This window comes from Hakea prostrata, chromosome 5 (assembly GCF_041222555.1).
Source record: "Hakea prostrata isolate BN-2017 chromosome 5, UWA_Hpros_2, whole genome shotgun sequence".
Classification (NCBI taxonomy): Eukaryota; Viridiplantae; Streptophyta; class Magnoliopsida; order Proteales; family Proteaceae; genus Hakea; species Hakea prostrata.
The window spans coordinates 7,988,398-8,004,971 of NC_142604.1; the positions used below are offsets into that span (position 1 = coordinate 7,988,398).

At 39.2% G+C, this 16,574-nt stretch overlaps 3 protein-coding genes across 4 annotated transcripts; 1 reads left to right on the forward strand and 2 right to left on the reverse strand.

Annotated features, from left to right (window-relative positions):
- Window positions 1–287: 287 nt before the first annotated feature.
- 5PTASE11 (inositol polyphosphate 5-phosphatase 11) lies at window positions 288–3,457 on the reverse strand. Of its 2 annotated transcripts, none has more exons than XM_089156065.1 (8): window positions 3,092–3,457; window positions 2,796–2,946; window positions 2,516–2,646; window positions 1,716–1,792; window positions 1,501–1,626; window positions 1,229–1,416; window positions 922–1,059; window positions 288–810 (listed from the first exon to the last, which is right to left on the reverse strand). In XM_089156065.1, exons 1-8 carry the CDS (start codon window positions 3,166–3,168, stop codon window positions 649–651), a joined length of 1,050 nt encoding a protein of 349 aa, XP_089012191.1. In that variant the 5' UTR covers window positions 3,169–3,457; the 3' UTR covers window positions 288–648. The 2 variants fall into 2 exon arrangements, with proteins under 2 accessions (XP_089012191.1, XP_089012190.1); XM_089156064.1 differs by having other exon boundaries at window positions 2,796–2,949.
- Window positions 3,458–4,440: 983 nt separating this feature from the next.
- LOC149014826 (BTB/POZ domain protein) lies at window positions 4,441–10,008 on the reverse strand. The gene is made up of 2 exons (XM_089156369.1): window positions 8,623–10,008; window positions 4,441–5,817 (listed from the first exon to the last, which is right to left on the reverse strand). Exons 1-2 carry the CDS (start codon window positions 9,256–9,258, stop codon window positions 4,855–4,857), a joined length of 1,599 nt encoding a protein of 532 aa, XP_089012495.1. The 5' UTR covers window positions 9,259–10,008; the 3' UTR covers window positions 4,441–4,854.
- A 1,959-nt stretch (window positions 10,009–11,967) lies between these two features.
- On the forward strand, window positions 11,968–15,297 carry LOC149014827 (uncharacterized). Its single transcript, XM_089157207.1, has one exon. The coding sequence runs from the start codon at window positions 12,140–12,142 to the stop codon at window positions 13,220–13,222; it is 1,083 nt and encodes a 360-aa protein (XP_089013333.1). The 5' UTR covers window positions 11,968–12,139; the 3' UTR covers window positions 13,223–15,297.
- Window positions 15,298–16,574: the final 1,277 nt, after the last annotated feature.

Below are 16,574 nucleotides of genomic sequence, written 5' to 3' on the forward strand. Positions count from 1 at the left end.
TAGCCTTTTTGTAAGAGATGGGCCTTAATGCAACGGTTGGTGGACCATAGTTTTCACCCTGAGGTCAAGGCGTTGAAACAGTCTTTCAACAAAACATATTGAAATAAGACTACAACTCCAAAACTCTCTTTGTGCGAAAGCCTTTGACATTGGGTTCGCCTAGCTCGACCTTTTGGTCTTTTTTTGCCCGGGGTTTAGGAGCTTCTTTCCTTTCCATCAGCTCGCCCTTTTAGGTTTGTTGGACCAAGATTCCCTCTTTATATTTTCCTAAGAATGGGCTGGGCCGAAACAGACTAAGCAAACTTTCATTTGTGGTGTAAAAGTGTAGAACCAAATACAATCTTGGACGAAAAAGTCCCCAGCCCAGCCCAATCCACTACCCACTCAAAATTCATGAGCTTGGGCTTGGCTGCTTGAAAACCTTCTCATTAATACAGAAACATAACTTTGACTCTGAATGTCTCTTCTATACATTTAAGGTGAGGGTTGAGAAAGAGAGGGGCAGGTGAATAAGAAAACTAATGGTGTTGATTCATTTGAACCACTGGGATTGATTCTCAGCTTCATGTCTTCTGGGAGGAAAAACAAATCAATGAAGTGGTTTCTATTCTGTATTTACAGAACTGCTTTAGTTGGGGTAGTTGTAGCTTATGGGAGTTTGTTCACTTTCAAGCATAGATGAGCTTTCACTGGTTTATGATCAGAACTGTGGATGCCATCAATGGATTCGTAAGAGTGTAAAGTTGCCTCGACGTCTCCAGATTCATCAATCCTGTACAAGATCCTATCAGTCCATGAGGGTACTCGTACCTGATAGTAACAATTCAAGAGAAGAAGATGAAACCCAGTTAGATATATAAACAAGGAATTCATGTGCGCACTGGAAGAAGTATCTGAATGCTTTAGAATAGTGAGAACTACCTTGTAACTTGTATCGTAGTTGCTACTCCCAATATTATATTTGTAAGTAGGCTTGAATGCTAGTGTGCCTTCTGAGTATCCACTAAAAACTTGTCCTCTTTCAGCTTCTTGAAGGAGTTGATCATTACTTGTGAGCAGCTGATGTTCATCAAAAGTGAAGTAGATTAGCACAAAAATAAAGCACTTGGGAATTGAAGCTAATGATCTATAAACCTAATTGTGCAGATGTTGCAGAAAAGGTTTATACAAGCAATAATCTGAATGGAAAAGCAAAATGATATTTTCCATCACAAGAATAGGAACTTACACCATGAAGGTTTTTCTGAATCAGATTTCTAACTGGCATTGTGTCAATACCATGTATTCTGTAGTTGAGGTCCCCTAGCCATACTGTGATGTGAGAGGGTCTTGCATAAGGGTTTTGGTTTTTGGAGAAGAGGGAATGCGATATACGCCTATATTGAGAATTCCTTTCTTCCACATTACGCGCATGAGCTGCATTCAGAATTCTTTCTGAGTCAATTGATTTCTTTTAGCAGTAAAAATTTGACCTGTGAATACATGTTATATGGAACAGACCTGACAAATGACAAGATATGAACACCATTCGGATTCCTTTGAAGCTAATACTGAGTGCAACAGCACCCTTCTTTCTTCCAATTAATCCTCCAAATCCCCCCAGAGCTTGTTTGTCAACCTTTAATTCTGCAGATAAAGTAACAAAATGAGTACCAAATGATCATTTTGGTTGGTAAACATAGAGGCCATAACATTGGAAATGGTAGAAAGCTGACCTTTAAGTAAGTGACTGGAGTTCTTTGGTCCAAACACAAATAGTTGCAGAGATTGCATTGTAGCTTTGCCTAGAAGGCTTTTGTGATTCAAGAGACATAAGAACCATAAGTTAGTGTGTATATTACTTGTAGGATTACAGGATGGATCAGTGTAGTGATTCACATTTAGGCAGGATGATAAAGCAATAACATTTTGGATTCGAATTGGTCAGGGTCGAATCCGATCTAGATCAAATTAAAATCTGCCATGACTGCTAGGAATTGATCAGAGTTGACCCCAAGTTGCTCTAGCCCTAGAATGGAATCAACTAATCCTGATCTGCTATTACTATTTGAGGTGTAACGGAACCACTTAGCAGTTCCAGGGTTGGTGAATGGCCATTGACAATGAAGCTTGCTTTTGGCTGCCATAAACAAAACTATTGAACAAACTGCCTACCAATCAATACCTAACTTTGCCTAATCCATGACTGCTATTTGGCTAGTCTTAAAATGACTGAGATATCATAATTAGAGTCAATTTTGCTGGTAGCTAAGAGCAGAAAATTAATATTTGTTTAAGGATTTCAGATTGAAGCTCTATTCAAAATGTATACTAAAGAGTAGCTAAAATCTTTTGGGTTTAAGAGTCTTAGAGAAGCTTTTCCTTGATCTAGAGACTTGGAAAAAAATAATTTTGATAGAATAGCCTCCAGCTCTAGATCTCATTTGAAACCTACAGAAAATTCAGAGGAGCAATGAGGAATGGCCATGGAGAAACTTAACCATAGAAAGAAGAGGCAGGAAGGTAGATCTCATACCAGTGTGTTCCAACCAGTGCTGCCTGCAGCAATCGACCAATGTTGCATCGTGGGACTTCTTGCAGACCAATTATGATTAGATCAACTTTCCTGTCAATACCCACCAGCTCTGCTAGGTCTAGGTATGAGACCTTCATAACAGGCAAAGTTTAAACAAAGAAATCTCGTCAGAAGAGATGATTAATTATAGTCTTAATCAGGTCTTTCTATTTTGCCCTTAAAACCCAATTAGAAGAAGAAAAGGATAAGCCAAATGATTTCTTTGGGTTGGATGTTGCACCTTCCCATTCATGTTCCATGTCACTATGCTCATGCAGAGAGTTGAACTGCTTGAAAATTTGCAGAGCTGCCCCGCTGCAACTGTCTTTATGCCATGATGATTTGCAAGATAGTTGTCCATGGTCTGAAACGATGTCTTCTTCAATTTGGATCTTCTGCAGAAACAGAAAAATTGTCATTACCATTGAAACATGAACATCCTTGAGCTGGGCATCCAACATCTGACCAAATGTTATGTGGGGTTGGATTAAAATGTTAAATTGAAGGAGGAAGAAGAAGAAATCGTGAAATAAATACCTGCTAAAACTGGAACAGGAGTTGAAGCTTCCCATTGTCTTTGTTATTTTGGCAGTTGGCCAAGTAGCCAAATCCATGGATACCCTTTACATATTTATAGAATAGCTTCTCTGATTTCTGTTTTCAAAGGGCTTCTGAAGAGAAAGGTCAACGAGAACCGGGGAACAGCTGTCCAAATAGAAGAAAAAAAGGAACAAGTGTAGACAGTTTCTGATGAAATTTTCTGGAGATCCAATATTTGACCTTAGCAGTTGGTATAGAAAATGAAAACTTTCATCACTGTTTACAGAGTCACAAACTCACAGGTGGCGATATACAACTTTAAGTGGAACTCAATAGCAAAATGGGGAGGTTCAGAAACACAAATAGTTTTCTTCTGTCACTTGGAATTGAGTGTTTCATAAATGGAGAAAGTTGTTGTCAACCTTGGAGTACGAATTCGTATTTAATTACATCATTGAATTGACTTTCTGCATTAGGGTTTGCCTTTTCGAATCGACATATACTAACCACGATGGAGGGGTCAGGGGTGGACGGTTGGAAGAGAGAGGTTTAATCCAAGTTGAAAATGACAAAGACTTCCTTGTCAACTGCGAGAATTTCTTATGATAATCAGTTCAACAAGCAACTCTGCCCCTGCTCTCGCCGTCTTTTTCCATGGATCACTTTCCATGTCTACACCTTTCATTTCGTACAGATTGTGCAATTGCATTTGGTTTTGTTATGTTCTGTGAACAGAGAAGCCCAGATACAAGCAGTCACGTTACTTAAAAAACTATTTCTAGATGTCTCTCATACCTAAAAGATAATGTCATCAAGAGATCAACTGGATAATGAATTGACACAATATTTCCTTGCCAGTGACTTTTTTTTTTTTGGGTAATCTCCTTGCCAATGAATTAGATTTGCTGTAACTATTGAAACCAAACTGGTTCCTTCTTGCAGCAGTTGTTCAGTTATTCAAAAAGTGTCATGAAAGGGTTGATACCCAACACAATGGGCCTGAGGTGGCCTGTGTCTGGTGGGTTGTGAGAGGGGAAAGTTGGAGGTACTGTGCACCCGGTTGGAGGAAATTCAAATCCAGTTGATACCTCTTGTCAAATTGTGTTTTGGGTTCACAGGTTAGAGCAAATCTGGCAAGGGTTTTTGGTTTCAACTAAACTGGTTCCATTCAAAGATGATTTACACTTGAAGGATTTGATTAAGATTCGAGTCCAACAATTATACAACCCCTTTTCCTCATACTTTCCAGATGTGGATTATGACATTTTCCATGTCACCATTGGTATGGGTTGAGAGATCCCAAATTTTAATTTCCAGATTTGGCATTCCTTCACAGTTAAACAATCATTTCATTTGAACATACCCTATTGTTGTACATGCAGTGTGCAAATATGCTTTTAGACTTGTTTAATTCAAAACCCTTTCTGTAGAAGTGTAAGATGCACCTGGACATGCCACTACACATCTATGAGTAAGATTGCAAAGCCAATTCAAATGAAAAAAGAAAGCCCGTAATCCATTCCTGTCAAGATTCCACAATTTTACAAAATGGAAAAAATAAATCCATAATGAACACCAACTTGAATTAATTTCATTTGACTTCAGCAATAGTTGCAACCCTTACTTGGAAGAGTAGAGTTCACAACTTCTTTCTCTAACTCTATCCTCAACACTCACTTTTACTTCTCTTCATCTGCCACAGTCACACTCTCCATACATTAGCAGAATCTTATGTATAACAATCATGTTTATTAGTTTTGCTACATGGAAGTCACGACGTTTTCTGACGGGAGCTGATTTTCCTGTTGTTCCATATAAGGCCTAATGAAAGTCCGCCTCCACCAAACCTCAAAGGCTCTATGAAGATTTGGGCAATGATCACCCACCTTCAAGAAACTACCCAACCAGGCAAGTAAAATACTCTGCTGGTCTTCCAGTGGCAATGTCAGAATGGTCCGACCAATTCCTTCCTCCACCATCTTCTGATCAAATGATCTGCAACCATGTTGCAACCAGTTGTAGTCATCAATCAATGGCTGTAACCATGTTTGCAATAACAGCAGTCGTGTATCCTTTGATGGAAGAATCTCTCCTCTCCCTATTCCGATGAATAATCTTGCTGTTATGCAGCTAACAATGTGGCGAGACACTGTTGGCAGCTTTGAGTGAAGTACTGCCAACTCTGTCTGGCTGGCCCAGATTAGCACAAACTCATCGGCAGCTCGTCTGTCGGATAAAATCTCCACCAACCATAGAAGGTTATCAGCTTCAAGAGCTATCTGCTTTGCGACAGGACCCTTGCTGTCGAGTGATTTATCAGTAAACCCTGGTTCTGCAGCTTGCCTGAACAAAAGCAGCAGTGCATCTATACAGTTCCTGCACAATTTGTAAGTGTTCTCATTGCATATATCAACTGAGCTATCATTGACAGGAAGCTTGCTATTCTCCCTGAGGAGCCTCAGTACTAAAGATTTCATCTCACGCCGGCCTCTCTCCTCATTGCTCTTGAGGACCAGCTCCATTATTTGGAGAAGTGTGTCACTGGGAGGGTTGGGGACATCAGAAGAAACTCGTTTCAATACTGGGGTGACTCCTATGCTATCACTCTGGAGGCGTAGGACTGAGGAGACCACCTTTTCTTCTTCTTCTCCAACCCAAGGGACTGCTTCTAGGTATTCCAAACACGACTGCATGCATGAGTTGAATCCAAGTAATTCAGCAACCTGCAAAACATTTTTAATGAGATTGATGATGTTATTCTTTTGCAATTCAATCATCATACAAAAGAAAATTTGAGCAATAATAAAGAGAACCTATTGCATAATAACCCTTTTAGCTATGAAGTATAAACCTATATGCAAATATTAGTTCCCACCCAGAAGAAAGAGAGAGAGAGAGAGAGAGAGAGAGAGAGAGGGGGCCTCAGAAGCAATGCTGACATCAGATTAGCTAATTGCTTTATTCTTAAAATGTAAACCTAAACAATCAAACTTCAGAAGCATCTGTGCTGGCCAACCTTCTTCATAAATGATAAACTTATAAATTGGAAATGGCCAAATGTGGCAATTCAACTCCCAAATATTCTCCTTATTCAGGAAACTACTGATTGGATGGGATAACTAAAACTAGAACATAGATCAGTAATCCAAGAGTACAAGTGAAGAAAATCCTGGAGCAACTTAGTAGTACAGAACTGGTCTAAGGGTCTAACTGGAAGGTGTTGCACGGATGTCATTGTCTGGGAAGCGGTTCTACCAGTCACTGCAATCAGGACTAGGATTAGATGACACTTGCTCACACAAATTCACTAATTCATCCATGCCTGAACCCATTGCTCCACACTTGCAACATCCAATCCTAACTTCAGCGCATGAAAATTCTGTCCCACCATGTGCAGATTACTTGTTTGACCACAGAAAAAGTCTCTGCAATAGTTAAAATATTACCCTGCTTGCAATCACAAGAAGCAAACTAGAAAATATAGCAATACACTAGTTTAGTTTCATTACAATCTTCTTAAATCCAAACTCAGCTTGACATGCATAAAGGGGGATTTTGAGGGCAGGTGAGGGGTGGAAGTCTCCTATCTCAGTCCAATCCCCTAAAAAATTAAATATATAAATATAAGAGGAAAGGATCAGTGTGAAGTTGGGGAAATAATTCCATGAAAATCAGAAGATAACATTAATGAATGGCTGCGTTTTTGTACTTCAGAAATAGCTTGCAGCACTTGGAAGCTCAAATTTCCCTAGCGGAGTCTTGGAAATCCCAAAGTGCAACACATTCATAGATGTAAATCCTAATTAAAATATTTACAAAAATGAATTATAATTAAAATACATTCTAGAGTTCTTCTATGCTTCATAGGGAGAGGGTTAGCTACATGGACAGTGTACGGATTCATGCCTCGAAGGATAGATACTATGGGAGACATTTTTACAACCCCCCCCCCCCCTTTTTCTCCTTTCTTTGGGCAGTAACTTGAGTCTTATGAAGGTGCAAGCATATTATTGAAGAGAAAAAGCACCAGACTTTTTCTCATGCTTCATATAACAAAAACTTGAGTCTCAGAAAATTTATATGAACCCCTTGGCTTAATCATTTATGGTAATAGTTTTACATATAAATTATCTTTCCATTTTGCTGATTGAATATGCATTTCATAATAATTATCTTCTACTAGGAATTTTATAACATTAATTATCTGAGTAATGACCTCTTGATTGACAAGCATGATTCTACAGAAAAGACCAACAGATTAGCCCTTGTAGAGCTTTTTTCAGGTTAGCTGTTTTTAGCGGATTTCTCCACTGACACTTCGCTCCTAGAGTCTTCACTTCTCATTTGAAGAGAATAAGTAACCATTGACAGAATAACCAAGAAATTTCAATTCACCATCCATCATTATCTGCCAATCCTGTTCTACATCAATACCCTTACTGTACAAGGAAACAAATTTTGTGTTTACTTCTGCCCTAAAAAATCAGGTCAACATGGAATTTTAAGAAGAATATTGGATGATTACCTTATCGATCTAAAACAAATTAACAGGCTTCCCCTTTCCAGAATATTTTGTTAGCTTTGAACTACTTACAGCAATAAATCTTGAAATCACTGAACAATCTTGTTTTCCATTTTCCACTATAAAGAGCATAAAAGGCTTCCCAATGTGCCTAACTGTAAAATACACGAAAACTGTAGTAGGTACACAACGATACACAATCACCACACAATCAGTATACAGCATTACTATGAAGGTCATCCTGATCCCCATCCATGGAAGGCACCTTTGACCATTCAGCACTAAGAAGCACGGCAAACATATTAACTAGGGAAGGGGGAGAATCCCTTTGGCTCTACCATGCTTATAATGTAGAATACAAGGTCACAACAGCATTTCTTTTTTTCTTTTTTATTTATTTATTTTTTTGGGGGGGGGGGGGGGGGTTCTTTGGGGTATAAATGGCTTCCTAGTAACTCTCACTAAATGCAAGTATTGTGCTGCAATCCAAAGAGGGCACCTTTGATTGCAACCGGAAGAAGAAAAAAAAACCTTCTATAAAATGGCAACGTCCAGAGTAAGCGTATCAAGGGAAGGACAAGGGACCAGGGTTGCATCATCGATGGTGTTATTTACATATGGGAGGAGCAGCATTCCCATGGGATGGAATTCCGAACCAAGGGAATATATAAAAATATCAATGTTATATAAGTAAATTATGGAAGTCATAGATTGCATGATGTTACATCAAGGGCTCAGTTTTCAGTAGTTTTATTCTGCAATTAATAGTCAATAAATACCATTTCGTCTCAAACTTTCCAAGCAGAATTCATATTTCATACAACAGAAATAGTTCAAATCAATCAACAACAGTAAAGAAGAAAACTGATTTTTTCTTCTTCCCATATCAGAAAATAGGAAACCTACAAAATTAATGCGCAAAGCAAACTAGGTAAAAAGAACCTAAAGATCAGGAAACCAAAACATTTAGATAGAAGGAAGGGATCTACAGGCATGGTTTTCTTACCTTGAGAATACGAAGCACGCGTGAAACACTTTGTTTGATCAATCTCTGCTTCATTTCTTTGCAATACATCAACCCCACGACCTCCACATAAATCTCCACATCTTCGCAGTCATCGATTTCAATACAGCGCAAAGGAGATTGTTGTTGAGAGAGCTTTTGAGCAAAAAAGCTGCTATTTTCAACAAGTACATTTCTATGGACACTCATCCTCACAGAAAAAACCGGTTTTCCAGATAAAATCACCTTCAGATCACTGGTTGCAGGTTCTCCGAATTCGATTGCCAGCTTCCGATGCAAATTCTCCGCATTGGGTTTTGGTGCTCTTTCAGTAACCACAGATGGATTAAGAACAACGGTATCAGAGACCAAAGATCTTTGATCATCGGGAACAAATCTCATCCTTGATGGGTTAGTGTGGAGCTTCCTTTCAGTCAGGGATGTTTGCTTCTTCTGAATAGGCACTTTTGTTGGAGAAGAGGCAGACTTGGGTTTGGTCTGAGGGTTTTGAGCTTTGAGGGTCTTCTGAAACACAACTGGAGAGGGACAGCACCAAAACCCTTCTGGTGTTACAGCAATAGGCACACTTCTGATCCTGGTTTGACCCTGTTCTACTCTTGTAACTCTAAACTCAGCCATACTTAGCCAGACACTATGTTAAGGGGAGAAGAGTTCTTCGAAACATCTATCTCATCTCAATCTCTGGAAGCAGGACATGGGTTTCTCAGTAGATGATAGGAAACCCCCCGTAACCATGATCTCCCATGCCCAAGTACGAAATGAGAACATAGAACCTCATCAGCTATAAAAATGAAACTGGTTAAATACCCAACAGAAAGGATCTTACAATTTCAAAAAGAAGAAAAGCATTGAACACAAACTGGGTACTCATTCATCATGTCAAGCACCACATGTGACTCCTAATCTAGTGTTCCTTTCTCTTCTTCTCCCTTCTTACGAGTGTCCCAAATGATTAAATCGAGCTTCGATGTCAAGCATCAAGGAAACCAAGACCAGGAATTGAACTATAAAAATGATGACTGGTGAGTTTTTTTGAAATCCCTGTGATAAGAGTAGAATCAGGGGGGACGACAAAAGGGAAAGCTGTGCTGTGGCTGTGGGGTTGTTTAACTAACTTTATCAGCCTGGAATGTTGATTCTTTAAAATGAGGTATGTCCTAAGGGACATGTCGCTCTCACTCTCTCTCTCAGAAAATTCTCATTCTTGTTTTTCTTTTCCTGCCTTTTTGTCCCCGAGAGGGTGCACCCAGTGAGGCGAAATACGCCTGCAGATCACATCACCGTTAAAAAAAAATTTGGGCTGCATCAATCAATTCGAATTTGAATCGATCTGGGCAGATCCTAATTCTGATAAATCGAAGTGTTTGATGGATTGTCCTGAGTCCTAACCTATTTGAATGTGCGAAGTTTCAACTACCCCAAATTTTATATAACAACACTGGAGTAGTTGCGGCTGAACCTTCTCACCCATCCCTTATTCTTTCTTAGATCCATAAACAAAACTTGTAGGTAGCTAGGGTTAAAGAATGAATGCTAGAGAGAGAGTGTATAATTGATATGATCTGAATTAATTCAGAAAGGAAGAGAAGAGGACAAAGCATATAAAGAAACAGAGTAGGAGAACTTCTTTGCATAATGATAGGTTCTTGAATCTTGACCCATGTGGGTGTGAATAATTGAAACTGCTAATGATGCTTCCTTGTGACTCCATGGTTCATGCTGTCATGCCTGTTGCTCATGGAAAGACTACAGAGACATGCAACATTGCCATAAGCAAAAGCAAAGCCCTAGAAAAGCAAAAGCTAAAAAAGAGCAGTTAGATAATAAGCAGGCCCGCATCATTAAAGTTGTGTCTCAAATATGTCTCAAATCACGGTTGCTCCACCCATTGCCATGGCCTTCAAGTTACTGGATTGAAGTACCAGAACCAAGCCTTAAAGGAAGTACTTGATTTTGGTACATTTCAGTTTTTGGTTTCTTTCATCCCCTCAATCCATCAAATTGAAATCCTCCGCAGTTACTTGATGCCTCTTCTATTACACATTCAAGAAAGAAGTTCACCTCTGAATACTAACAAAATAGATTCTAACAAGATAGATTCTCTAAGTGTATAGTTCCACGATGATACGTACAATAAAAAAATTAGCAAAAATTTTTGATTTTAATCAATCCATTCGGTTTGGTTTCCATTGATTCTATGTGGGTTTAGTTTGACATGGTATATTACGGAGAAACAAAAGTAAAAGTAAGGGTTTACATGACTTGTAATCAATCAATGGTTGGCATAACAGCCCTGAAAGTTGATAATGAACTAACAACCCAATCATAACAGCACATACCTCAGCAGTGGTGAAGAGATTTTTCCTTTCATCTTACTGTAGAAACTTAATCCACAAGAGAAGTGTGCAATTCATGATCAAATATCAGATAAGCAGTAATACATAATTAGGGTTTGTTTAAGCTTCAAAAGTGCATTCAATTTCCAATCAGATTGAACCGGAAGAATGTCTGTAAATGGATGGATATGGTTTCACTTCCAATTAGGAGAGGAAAGATTAGAAATCAATGCCCTTTTGAAAACCCAGAACCAGTTTAACTTTTGACTTGGATTCTATTTCCTTTTGACTTCTAAGTCCTAACCAGCAAGTTCCAGCCCGTGATTCAAGCTACATTATAATTGCAATTTCATAACAATCGGAGAGATTTAAAAAGCCAAGAACCTAGGCCCAGCATAGTCCAAGATTGGGATGAAATAGTTCCTTCCAGGCCCAACCTTATTGGGCTTAGCAAAACCCAGCCCTCGTATGGGCCTGGTTGGGCTTTGATCCATAGATGTAATTGTGAACTTTTTCTACCTGGGAAAGAAAACCTTCTACCAATTGACTAAATTAATTTTTCTGGGAAATAAATTTTACTCAACATCGAAAATATTTCTATTTCCCAAGCAACCAAACAAAAGTCGAAGGAAGCCAATGAGTCAAATGGTGTATGCAGGAGCTTAGAAAACGAAGAAACTGAAGACAAGTCATCTGTGCTGCTGTGCATGGTTACGTAGCTCAGGATGGGCCGGGCTAGCCCAAAGGCTTAATTTAAGTGTGGGCTCTGTGGGCCAAGCCCTGCAAAAAGGGCCTGAAAATCCTAGCCAGGTTCGTCCTGTAAGAGACGGGCTGGGCCAAATTGACATGTCCTTTCAGTCCACTAGTGTCAAAATTTTGGTTTTGGGCCTTCTGGGCCTTTAGCTTGTTACTTCACTAATCCATTCTTTGGTAATTATATTTATGATTTGAAAATTGTCGTAAAATCATAAAATCAATATGACAGAAGGATTGTTGTCGGTAATCAACTGACCTTCTATTAAATATTCTTCCCTCTTTGAAGATTGTAAATCTCAGATCTTATTCGTTCAAGCCCTAGTTGGGTAGTGAATCATTGCTTATTGCTATGGATTTGTTACTACTGCGTGTTGTCTGATTACGAATTTGTTGAGAAATCCATAGAGATGGAAGTTTCTACAGGAGGTTGTCCTAAATCCGAGTTGGGTTGCTCGAATAATGGAGTTTCGGAAGAGTCAAATCCACTGGACTATGAGATGGAATCATCAGATTCTGGTGTTCGTAGGAGCTTTTATATCGATCAACGTTTCAATTCCATGAATGCACTGGAGATCTTGAGGGAAACTGTTAGAATCCTTCGGTTCAATTCGTCGCCTTTCATGGTGATTGCTGCAGTTCTTATTTGCCCTGTTTCTGCTGTAATCCTCTCCCATGTTTTCATTAAACAGTCCATCGCAAAGAGACTGACTCTTAGGCTTCTTTTAGTGGCACACTCTACTGGAATTCCTTTGAAGCCTTATATCAAACCGTGGTGTCAACGTTTATCAGAGATGGCACTTGCAGCTGCTTTTTACTTCCCTTTGTACATAACATTTTCATTATTATCCAAAGCTGCTGTTGTGTACTCTGTTGACTGCACCTACTCGAGAAGGAACTTGGAAATGTCGAAGTTCTTAAGATCCATTATCAAGATCTGGAAACGTCTCATTTCGACTTATTTATGGGCTTGTATGGTGGTTGTTGGTTGCCTTGCTCTGTTTTTTCTTCTGCTTGTTGTTGTGGGTAATGTTTTTGCTATGGCAGGCTGCCCTTCAGATCTGATTGTATTTGCTGCAATCATTGTTGGACTAGCGTTCTCTGTTATCTTTGCCAACGCTATCATCATCTGTAATCTTGCCGTTGTAATCTCTGTCTTGGAGGACATATCAGGGCCACAGGCTTTGCTTAGGTCGAGCATCTTAATACAGGGCCAGACTCAAGTTGGTCTTCTACTATTTCTTGGTTCGACAGCGGGGACTTCATTCGTGGAGGGGTTGTTTGATCACAGAGTGAAGACACTCAGCTATGGAGATGGGTCATCCAGGATATGGGAAGGACCTTTGCTGGTGATGATGCATTCGTTTGTGGTGCTTGTAGATTCTATGATGAGTGCAGTTTTCTATTTCACGTGTAGATCATCTAGCTTGGAATCTTCAGATGGAGAAGTAGAATTCACGGCAATTACCTCTCAATCAGTGGATGTTCAGTGACTTATTGCACAGTAATGCTATTTCAGCATAATTTCTCAACTAATAAGCAGAAAATGGGATTTCTTGCAAACACGAAGTAGAGGGTTCAGAAGTCATCATTCAATTTTTTACGGGAGTAGGTAATGCTTCCTCTACAAGGTTTGAAGAAAGAACCTGAAAAGGCTAGTAACTGCTGCGGTGTTGTACTTGTTGATCTTCATTTTGAAGAAATTTTGGTGCTGTTACTATTTATTTCTTTGTGTATCATGTATCCAAATTATAATTAAGAATCATACAAACGTATTTCAGAATTTTGAACAGTTGTTCTATTCTTCTGTTATGTGTTTCTCTCTGTAGTTTGTACAAGTATTAAGGAAGCATACTCCAAGATTCTTAGAATAATTTCTCTGGTTGCCCAAGCAAAGCATGCATTAGCAGCTGAGATAAGGAATATTTTTTTCTCTTTAAACATGATAATGAAGATGATGATATACTTCAGCTGATCTGAGTTATAAGCATCTTGTCTCTCTTTGTTCTAATTTTTTCTTTCTAAGCTCATCATGTCTACTTTTAGATGATATGCTTTACTGTAACAAACTGTTGGAGCAGCCATGTGGTGGCAACTTGCTTAGTTCCAAAGCTTATTTGATAATCATTAATAATATCTCCATGTTCTTGCAGCTGTAGTGATTCACGTAACCTTTGGCTTACTGATTTTAAACTGATAATATATGATTTGCAATTTTAGTTTTTGTACCTTGTTGCTTGCCATGTCCATGGGAAATGAAGTGTCTACAAAGGAAAATTCTTGACTTTCAGACACGTTTTATATTGTGGTAAGTAATGGTTAGGATTTCTGTTATCAGAGAAAACAGCCCCAGAGAATTTGCATACATGGATCAGAGTCACTATAACCAACCCTAAATGGTTCTGGCTAGTCATTGATGCTCATTTCATTTCAGGATTAGAATGTGCGGCCCAGTTAGATAGATTTGATGCTGAGACTCATTTCTCATATAAATTGGCCTACTTCAAAATCAGCTGGGATGAAATAGTTAAATTTGACAATATGTGGATCTCAAGTTAGGATTAGTCAGCTGATGTGCATTTTTGCTATCTCAAATGCTACCTGGAAAATGGCAATGGCCATTCACTAGGTTGTGAATACATGTGCTATGACATGCTTTGCTTAAAATTGCCCCTTTTTTTTCAGACAGGACACTTTGTCATTTTGGGCAGAAAATGGGTATTCTTCCCAGATGTATTCAAGAATATGTTTCTTCATTTTATGTATAATCTTATACTGATTTGTTTTCATGTAGTCAACTGTATTAGCAAGCAGAAGACTTCTCCTGTAGAGTAACACCAAAGTGTGGAAATGCTTCCTCCTGGTATGGCTTTTTAGTTTCTTTGCATGAACCTAGATTTTGATACCTGTATGCTTTAGCATGGACATCTTTTCAGAACATCCTTTTCATGAAGAACCTGAAGGTCTTCGTCCTTGAGAAACTCCAAAGCAAGGTTATCTTCCCTAAGATATTTCAGTTTATTCAGGTCCTAATCGTAATGTATCACTTTTGGATGTGATCTTCATTCTACTGTAAATATTCAGGATATCTTCACATAGCATTCACATGACAGTTTTCCTTCATCAAGAATGGTCATTCCCTTATATGCTGAAGGCACATAGGTGTGGTGATTTTCTTTTCTTGTTCAAGCGAAGTGGATTGCTAAAGCAATGATGTTAGATGGCACAGTTGGTTTCTTGTCCACATATAAACTCTTGTTGCTTATGTTGTAAAACTAACATTTTATGTTTTGAACAGGCTGCAACACTGTTAAGAAGAGGGGTGAATCAGTGTGTAGAACATTTCACCCTTAAAACTGTTTCGGTTCCAACACTAGCAATCTAGCACTGACTAGTTTGGAGCTCAATCTGTGTCATTTCAAGTTAACATGGAGTATTGTATTGTGAACACCACTAGCTAGGGTAATTCCAAATATATGAGCTAAATTTCTTATGCTCCTCCCAACCATGGCGCAATCTGACCAAGGTGATTGGTACCCCTGGTCTCTACTCTTTGGCATTCCCAAAGATGCCCCCTTGTCCCTCTTTATCTTTGAGAGCTCATGGTTCCCCCTCCCTCCATCCCCGATCTTGAGCCCATTTGGACCCACCTTCCCCTCTCCCTTCCCCCCACCTGTCCCAAGATAGAATCATCTAGTTGCCCTCCAAAAATGGTCTCTTATCTACCTCGTCTGCTTGGAACCATATCTGCACTCCCTCCATTCCAATTCCCTAGTCTAAACTAGTCTGATTTAAAGGCCACATTCCTAGACAAGCCTTCACCACTTGGCGAGCCTTGTCCAACTGCCTCCCCACCTAGTCCCTCCTCATCCATTGCCACATCTGTATCTCCTCGAATGTGTTCTCTGTGGCTTAGGTCTCTAGGACCCCCTACCTCTTCTTTTCCAGTCCTTTCTCCCATCCCATCTGCTGACTTGCCCTCGCTTCCATTTGGCTCCATAGTAGATGCCCGAGACCCCTTGGTCTTTGAGATTCGTTGGCTCTCCTCCTCTTTTTAGGTCTCCTTTATTAATGATATAATCGGGAAGCTAGTCTTTAGTGCTTGTATCTCTCACATTTGGCATGAAGTGGAACCTTTGTAGATGGACTTCCAAATCTAGTGGGTGGCATGTGAAATTAACAATTCCATCTATCATGTCTAGAGGTCTTTGCCCTAACCACTGTACTTTACAACTGGGCTTTCTGTAGCTTGTATCTCTTGATCAAATTTGGAAGGCCATCTGCAAGGATGTATCTAAGCTCTTTTTGATCTCTCATAGGCCTCTTTCTGACTCCCCAAGGAACAGGCATGTAGTTCTTACCTGGTTTTTAGATTTGTCCTTGCTCTCTAGAGCTGACGATGTTGCCTCTCTCCCCCCTCTTTATTCTCCTTTTTTTAGGGTAATTTACTATTTATTCATCCGGGAAAAAAATGATATTGCTATTAAAGATGAGGTTTCCAACACATTGTAATAGTTTATATGCATGAAAAATACTGGATGACGCAGAGGATAATGTTCTGGATTTCCCTTTTTTGGTTTTTTAGTCCAAAAGTGTGAAAAACCAAGATTTAATGAAGATTTTAGACTCCTGGTTGAGGGTTTTCCTTCATTTTCCTGTTAGAATAGGGGGTGGATCATTGAGGAAATGGGTTTTTTTAGGATGTTAGTAGTATCCGTTTCAAAAATATCAAGCTATATCAGCTGAACATTTAGTGAGCATTGGACCCGAATGGGTTCAATGGTTTCGACATAAGGAACATCTGGTGTCAAATCAATTAGTAATGGCTGATACATTTTGATACAA

Coding starts and splice junctions, on each gene's coding strand:
- 5PTASE11 (XM_089156064.1), bottom strand. CDS start 3,168: ATGGATTTGGCTACTTGGCCAACTGCCAAAATAACAAAGACAATGGGA. Junction 2,950..3,091: donor TCCTGTTCCAGTTTTAGCAG/GTATTTATTTCA, acceptor CTGTTTCTGCAG/AAGATCCAAATTGAAGAAGA. Junction 1,627..1,715: donor CTCCAGTCACTTACTTAAAG/GTCAGCTTTCTA, acceptor CTTTATCTGCAG/AATTAAAGGTTGACAAACAA.
- LOC149014826 (XM_089156369.1), bottom strand. CDS start 9,258: ATGGCTGAGTTTAGAGTTACAAGAGTAGAACAGGGTCAAACCAGGATC. Junction 5,818..8,622: donor GCGTGCTTCGTATTCTCAAG/GTAAGAAAACCA, acceptor AATGTTTTGCAG/GTTGCTGAATTACTTGGATT.
- LOC149014827 (XM_089157207.1), top strand. CDS start 12,140: ATGGAAGTTTCTACAGGAGGTTGTCCTAAATCCGAGTTGGGTTGCTCG.